At 45.4% G+C, this 8,363-nt stretch overlaps 1 protein-coding gene across 1 annotated transcript in view; it reads right to left on the bottom strand.

The window, feature by feature from the left end:
* Positions 1–445: 445 nt before the first annotated feature.
* THSD4 (thrombospondin type 1 domain containing 4) overlaps positions 446–8,363 on the bottom strand; it is a 588,944-nt gene continuing 581,026 nt past the window's right edge. Inside the window, exons 16-18 of the mRNA XM_081227432.1 lie at positions 7,177–7,356; positions 2,636–2,780; positions 446–2,162 (exon numbers count right to left, since the gene is read on the bottom strand). Of these exons, the coding sequence (XP_081083558.1) occupies positions 2,020–2,162; positions 2,636–2,780; positions 7,177–7,356 (468 nt within the window). The 3' untranslated portion in view covers positions 446–2,019. The remainder of the gene's footprint in view (positions 2,163–2,635; positions 2,781–7,176; positions 7,357–8,363) is intronic.

The following is an 8,363-nucleotide window of genomic DNA, read 5'->3' as shown; positions in this document are numbered from 1 at the left end:
GCCATATGCTTGGCCTCTCTGGTCTGTTTTTGCTTGGTGGGCACAGGAATCTGGGCCTCTGTCTTGCTGCTTATTGCATGAGTTACGTAAGGATCAGGAGAGATAGGGTGCTTTGGGGGAAATGATGGCTGGGGCTCTCCAGAAGGAGAAGGTCACATAAAAAGGCCAAATAGAATTTCTGAAAGCTCAAGGGTAGTGGGAACCTAATGGAGTGTGCAAGACTGAGCTAGTGATACTGCTTCCAAAAGCTGCAAATCATCATCAAATTAGCAGATTTTTGGGTTAAAGGGCTCACGGGAGAAACTCAGTTGCTATGAATTTCAAAGCAAATGCTTGCTTTGAAAGGGAAATACGCCCAGGACCATAGTACTAAATAAGATAAATTTTCTATACGCCTCCAATTTGCTCAGCCTGATTATTTTTCTTAGTGGGTGTAAGAATATATATATATATATATACGTCCCCCCTTCTTTATCCTCACTGATTTTTCAGATAGTTTATCTTTCATATGCACTGCATTCCCCTTCCAGCCAGAGGCCTCGGGAACTACAGAGTTATGTGAAGTGAATCAGGGAAGACCCTGCCGCTGCGGCCATCGTGGAGGAGTTCACAGCCCCTTTTCCCAGGCTGGCTGCATTAATATAGATCTTAGTGCTCACATCTGGGAGCGGGGATATGGGTTGTGAGTCATGGGGGAAGGGAGGGATGCAAAGTCACAGAGAGACATCTGCAAATCAGACCAGAAAGACCTCAGGGAGACTCTTTCTAATATAAATATAGGGCTTTTGCTGGGACAGGTTGGTTAGACTTTCCACTGGGCGATGTGTAGGGAAGGACCCAGGAGAGATGGCTGAGGAAGGGGTGAGAGCCCAGGGGACAGAGCTGTGTGCTCTGGAAATCTGCTCTGGGAGACAAAAGGCCAAAGGATCCACGATATAGGATTCCATGGGCGGCATGTACCACTGGGGAGAGGAATCAGAATTTCAGGCAATCACCTTTCTACCCCAGTGGCTTTCTTACCTCATGGCATAGTTCCATTAAGGATGGGGTTTAAGAAACTGTGCAGAGTCCTGTCACCAGGACCTGTGACTTTGTGGGGGAAGGGAAAAAAGAAACAGACTCCTGAAACAACTGAGGGCAGGAGATAAAGACGACTTTTGGCCCGAGGAAAGAATTCAAAGGTCTGGGCGTTGTTTGCTGAATGGGAAACTTCTCAGCCTCTAGGTCTGAAATGAAACCACATCCTGCAGACCTAAGCCTTCTGGACAGCCCTCGGGGTGAGGGCTTTGTGGTCAGATGACTGGGGTCAGAACTCAGCTCTGTCACTGAATGGGTCAATTACCTGATAACGTGGCAGGTAGGTTACCTAAGTTTAGTCTCAGTTTCCTTGTCAGTAAAATGGGGACAATGATTCATTCCCTGACTCCCATTCTGGGGCGCTGTGCTCACAGCCGCTAATGAGCTAATATCTCTGAATACACCTGCAAAACAATAAAGCTCTAAACTGGCATGAGATATTTGTGTCACAAGGCTGAAAAAGAGCCTAATGTCTTTGAGAGTAAAAATAGGCACAGCCGGGCTGAGGTAACAGAGGGATGCAGGCATCCTAGCAAGGCTTAAGGGGGCTCTGGGGTGGGGGGACTGTCTCCTCTGATTCTCCAAGGGGCGCTGGTATTAGAAAGGCCAGCAGCACTGGGGCTAGGCAGTGCCCAGACAGGGCCTGACTGCTGACTTAGAAAGTGCCAGGACGGGAGTCGGCCGAGAGCTGCATGCAGTCCCCACCGCTCGGTCTGCAGAGAGCGCAGGTGCCAGGTTTCTGAAGGAGGGGTCAGCAGTTCACGGTGATGCTCAAAGGACAACTGTGGCCTTGCTCCTGGGCACCGTGTGTACACTTCATGAAGGTGGGGTGCTAAGTTGGCTGGCAGCTCCACAGGCCAGGGAGCCCCCAGGAGGGGCAGCAGTCAGCCAGTCCCACTGCTCACAGACTCCCTGACCTGCCCACGGTTGCGGAGCGGGGTGTTATCTGCTCCCCAGGAAGCCCGAGTGCCTGTTGGCCACGCGCGTGCAGGAGACGCAGCAGGCAGTCTTGTAGTAGTTGTAGACGCAGAGCCTGGCCTGGACCACCACGTTGCAGTTGTAGTACCTGTCCTTGCAGTTTTCATCTGTAGCAGAGGAGAACAGAAAAGACTCTCTGAGCACGAGGGGCAGCCTGGACTTAGGGAAGGAGAAAGAGCGGCCGGTGTGGCTCTTCATCCCGGTCCTGCTGTTTATTATTGATGGGAGGTGTGAGTGTGGGCTGAGAGCTTTTATTTTTTTCTTCTTCTTTAAACATGCAGTTGAAATCTATCTACTTTGGCCATAAGGATGCTGGAACCAAATCTCTGAGTGCATTGCCATTTTAATCAATTCCCATGTAAGTTTATCTGTTGATGGGTGGCTTGGATCGCCATCTGTGTTATCAACAGGCACCTTAAACTATGAAATATATACCCAAAGGATGCTGACCCCCTTCAACTCCATGACTAGGCACAAGGTCACAGAGAGACCTAGATGAATCTGGCATTTTCATACCAGAGAACAGGACGGACCTTAAGAAAGATTAATATTTTACTCCAAGATAGGACTCCCTACTTACCAACTTCAGGGACGCAGTCCTGAGGGTTACAAGATTCTTTCTCTTCTGGTTTCAACTGAGGGTCACAGAGATTACTTAGAGTCATCTCATCAGACAGACAGCGCACTTCCCGGACGCGGAAGCCTCCCTGGCAGCTCTTGGAACACTGCCCGGGGAAAGGAAGAAAGTTAGATTTCTTGACAGCCCATTAGCTCAGCACACGGGAGAAGACAGATATTGGAAAATTTCAGACATCTACCAAAGGAGACAGAGTATTAAACTCCCCTGCACCTAGCAACCAGCTTCAACACGCATCCACTCATGGCTAGCCACGTCTCGTCTGTACCCACCCAGGTCCATTATTTTGAAGCAAATCTAGATATCATGTCACTTCTTCCATAATATTTCTGTCTGTAGCTCTAAACAACAAAGACTCTTAAAAAATTACCACGATACCATTATTACACCTAGAAATCAACAATAGTTCCTTATCTTCAAAGATATATTCAGTGCTCCTATTTCCATTTGCCTTGTGAATCTCAATTTTTTTAATAGTGCTTTTTTGGGGGGGGGATCAGGATCCACATCAGGTTTGTATATTGCAGCTGGTTGACATGCCTTTTGTGACTCTTAATCCATGGGTTCCCCTCCCCTGTGTTTCTTCTCCCTTATACTTTATTTGTTGGAGGAACTGAGTCATTTGTCCTGTAGAGTTTCCCATAGTCAGGATTTTGCTGACTGCATCCCCATGGTACAGTTTGACATGTTCCTCTGTCTTCTGCATTTCCTGTAAATTGGAAATTGGATCCAGAAGAGGCCTTAACAGATGCAGATTTGATTTTTTGTGGTGAGACTGCTTCATAGGATGTGTATGTTTGTCTCTCTTTGTAGGGGGCCAGCAACCACTGATAAGCAGATCCATTAGTTCATTTGGGGTTGAAAAATGGTGATAATATCCTAACACCTCTTCTTCTTCTTCTTCTTCTTCTTCTTCTTCTTCTTCTTTTTCTTGTACGTGGGCCTCTCACTGTTGTGGCCTCTCCTGTTGCGGAGCACAGGCTCCGGACGTGCAGGCTCAGCGGCCATGGCTCACGGGCCCAGCCGCTCCACAGCATGTGGGATCCTCCTGGACCGGGGCACGAATGAGTGTCCCCTGCATCGGCAGGCGGACTCTCAACCACTGCGCCACCAGGGAAGCCCTCTTCTTCTTTTATAAGCAGAGAATGTAAAGAATCCCCACTCCTTCCTCACATATATTTACTCTCTGGTTACCCAGTGGTATGGCTTGTTTAGGAGAGACAGGGTAAATTCTTGACTATTTTCTTTTATTTATCAGTTTTCAGAATAATGAGTTGGTTCCCCTAACATCCTCCAATGGTGGAACCTCTAATTAGTTTTTTTTTATCATTACAAACTTATTATAGATGGATGGATTTAAACATATGTGATGTATTTCATTAAATCCATGGTAGTTATTATTTTTACTGATGCTCACTGATGCCCCATCAATGGCTATCAGGAGCCCAAACGTTGGTTCTTGAGCCCTTTGGACATGAACTCGTCTTTGAGAACCTCTTTGCTACCTTGTATGAAAAGACATCCCAATCTAATTTATACTTATAACAGTCACAGACCTGGAATCAGCCATTTCTCTAAGAATTCTTGGTTCCTTTTAGTGGGGAGTGGTATGTTGAAACCATATTCTGGCTGATAGGCATGCCGTTTGCTACTGGGTTGGTCATTGTTTCCAGGCTTTTTCAGTGGATAAAACAGGGAAAAAATTTTTTTAAGATAAATTAATTTGTGAGTTCATACTGATATTTCTAAGTCCAATTCAGGACAACAGGATTTTCACTTAAATCTCTTCTACTTTTGGTCTGTATCTTCTTTCTCCTAAGTTGAGAATCCTATTTCTCAAGGATACTGGGGATAATAGAGCTATACTATCATACTATCATATTTACTGGTACATATATTATCACAGTACCATAAAGTAGATTATTCATTTACTTTATCACCCATTATACACCCAATCATCTCAGAACACAGGACACCAGCTGTCACTAAAAATGTGATTATTGCAAACAATACAAACGTGTTTCTGCAGTCCTTTTTGTCCTTAGGGATGGACAGTCAAATTACTGTGGTTTACAACCACATGCAAGAGTGCTGATGCCACCAACTGCATACATATTTAGGTTAATTTGTTTCATTGCATTTTCCATTTTTAGGGATTTCTTTTTTAAGCAGAATAATTTTGTTTAAAAAAAATTTTTTTTTTGGCTGCGTTGGGTCTTCGTTGCTGTGTGTGGGCTTTCTTTAGTTGTGGTGAGCAGGGGCTACTCTTTGTTACGGTGCATGGACTTCTCATTGCAGTGGCTTCTCTTGCTGCGGAGCACGGGCTCTAGGCACGTGGGCTTCAGTAGTTGTGGCACGTGGGCTCTAGAGCACAGGCTGAGTAGTTATGGTGCATGGGCTTAGCTGCTCTGTGGCATGTGGCATCCTCCTGGACCAGGGCTCGAACCTGTGTCCCCTGCATTGGCAGGAGGATTCTTAACCACTGCACCACCAGGGAAGTCCCTGTTTTATAATTATATAAAATATTTACTTAGTTCCAAACTCAAATTTATAAAACAAGGTAAATTTAAAAGTGTCTTGCTTCCATCATCTTTGCTACTATGGTAACTATATATTTCATATTAGTTTCAGTTCACTTATTTATTTTAAAATTTACATGCAGAAAAATTCATTTTTTGTGGTGCACAGTTCTGAGTTTTGACAAATTCAGAGAGTCATGTATCTCCCACTGCAAACAAGACAGAACTTTCATCACACACAACAAATGCTCTTGTGTTGTCCCTTTGTAGTGAGATTCACCCTGCTCCATCCTCTGGCAATCACTGATCTGGTCTCTGTGCCTATAGTTTTTCCTTTTACAGAATATTATGTAAATGTAATCATACAACATACAGTTTTTGGGGGGGTTCTTTCTTTCATTAGCAAAATGCATCTGAAGTTCCTCCAAGTCGTGGGAGGTATCAGTTCATTCGTTCTTGTTGCTGAGTGGTACCTCATTGTTTGGACGCACTGCATTTTGTTTATCCACTGACCTGCTGAGGGACGTCTGGGTTGTTCCCAGGCAAGGCAGGTGTCTTTGGAGTTGGTGGCCTTTGACGTGGCCTGGTGAGTTTGGTCCTTTCTAGACTCTCTAAGCAGAATGGCAGAAGAAAATAGTGATCTGTTCCTGCTTTCTCAAGGGCCTTGGCCAATATCAAAATAATAAAATGGTACTTCCCAGAAGTTGGCAAAACATCTTTGAAACTCAACACCTCCTTTATTCCCATTTGCATCCAAGGTGTGGTTCACCACATACCCAAATGGCTGTCATACACTGTCTGAAAACAGAATTCTCAGCTTTTATCCACATATTTTATAAGAAAATCCCTTTGATCACCTTTGAATGATTTTGAGGAAGGCTCTGGCCTCTACTCTGGACTCACCTACAGCTACTGCTTGATGATCTTCCCTAGCAAAAAGCAGAACGAACACTGGTCCCCTTGTGTACAAGTCATATGAAATGGTCTTTGGGAATGATGACCTGAGGAATTTTTCTGTTCTAGGAAGTTTCTTAACAATAAACTCTTTCACTTGAAAAAAAAAGAATTTTATCACTGTTTCCATCCTTTTCTATTTCATTCCTTACTAACCTAGTTCTCTATTCACTCTGTCTCTCTGTAGCTCTGTCTTTCTTCATTTACCCTCCTTCCGTACAAAAAGGATTTGAGATGGCTTAATAGATACATAAGAGGGTCACAAGATAAAAAATAGGTGAGGAAACTGGGGTAAAAAGAAGATAAAAGTAGGAAAGAGAAAGAGAAGCCAGAGAACATTAGCACCTATAAGTCACTTTGTGTATTCTGATAAACTCTCTCTTAGAGATGGGCCACAGTTTTGGCTTTGAGTTTCCTAGTAGCCAATTCAAAGAGAAAAACAGGATCAGTCCCATAATCCATATTGTCTATAGGATTTTAAAAAAGTGTACAACACACACACACACACACACACACACACAGGTATGGAGGCCTGACAGAAATTCCTCCAGTGGGATTTATAACGAGATCACTTCATGATGTTGTATTCTCAACAGCATCCCTGAATCCTTTCAGCCATCAATCCTCTGCAGCAGTATTTCTCAAAATGTTGGTTACACCTGTAGCCAACTCACCTAAGGAGCAAATTCCTTGGCCACATTGGACCCAGAATCGGCCGTTTCAAACAGATCCCCTCTGATTCTTATGCACACAAAAATTTGAGAGTCATTATTTTATGGCCTCTATAGTTTAGAAATCAAGATCGTCCCAGTCTCAGGCTCCCCACTCCCCGCCAAGCAGGCTGAGTCCAGGGCACCCTGGCTGTGACCAAGTAGGGCTGATTGCTGCAGGGAATCTACTCAAGGGCTGAGCCCAGTGCCTGGTACCCAGTAGACGGCCCAACAGTGAGGGGGGAGGGGGGAAGCATAATGATGTACTAACACAACCTCTACCAAAAGCACCGGGACTTACCATGCTCCATTCTGTGTTAAACCATTTGGCTCCGCAGGGCTTGAGGTGGCAGGATTGCTGGCTGGGGGGTCTCTCCAGGAAGGAACATTCATAGGGGTCCAGCACTTCAAAGGTGTCAGTGTTCTTCCTAACACAAATCACCTCCCTCTGTTGGGTCCCACTCCCACACTCGATGGAACACTGGAGAAAGAAGCAGAGAAAGATGGGTGTCATATGACGGAAAGGGGACGAGAACTACCATCAACTGAGTGATGTTTACCAGAGCTTACCATCACTGATTCAGTGAGGAAGAGCCCGAGGGTGCCCGGAAAACACTTCTGGAGGAAAAGTTGCACACAGATTCCAATTTTCCTAACACTTCTGTGTCTGGAATGGAGAGTGGGTACCCTGAGTTCTCACAGCTTGAGGATGCTGGCCTCTGAGACCCTGGCACCCTCGGTGAATATGAGTGAGATGGTGTCCTGTAGGCTTTCCCACAGAACATACCAGCCAGTCAATTTGGTTTTGTCTGGTAGACTCTTGACACCTCTCACTGTAAAACAATGAACTAACATTCTAGTTTATCTGCTGGTCTTTTAGGGGAGGGAACTGGGAATGAATTCGTTTCCCAGAGTCTGCATGCCTCTGGATGAAGGGCTACATTAAAATTCTTTGGGACACACAAAGCAGAGAAGACCACAGACTTGGGACAATGTCCCCTGGTCAGCCCTCCGCTCCCAACAGGGCAGCCAGCAGGAAGCCTTTGTCCGCGGAGTCCAATCCCCTGGCTTCTTATTTGGAGCTGAAGCTCGCTGGGGTTGCGGCCACGAAGAAGCCAGTCAGATAATTACACATCTTGGTTCGTTGTGTTAGGTTATGGAAATACGATGCGTGTAACCCCCTATAAGTTATTCTGTTTAGTATCTATTACTTTGTAAAATGTTTTTTGTTCATGTTTGGTGTACTCTTAATACCTTTTGATTAGAAAATTTTTTTTTTTTTTTTTTTTTTTTTTTTCGGTATGTGGGCCTCTCACTGTTGTGGCCTCTCCCGTTGCGGAGCACAGGCTCTGGACGCGCAGGCTCAACGGCCATGGCTCACGGGCCCAGCTGCTCCGCAGCATGTGGGATCTTCCCGGACTGGGGCACGAACCCGTGTCCCCTGCATTGGCAGGCGGACTCTCAACCACTGCACCACCAGGGAAGCCC

Source organism: Mesoplodon bidens (genome assembly GCF_964165515.1).
Source record: "Mesoplodon bidens genome assembly, chromosome: 3".
NCBI classification, from domain to species: Eukaryota; Metazoa; Chordata; class Mammalia; order Artiodactyla; family Ziphiidae; genus Mesoplodon; species Mesoplodon bidens.
The sequence above is the reverse complement of the archived record's forward strand: the minus strand, read 5'-3'. Positions and strand labels throughout refer to the sequence as shown.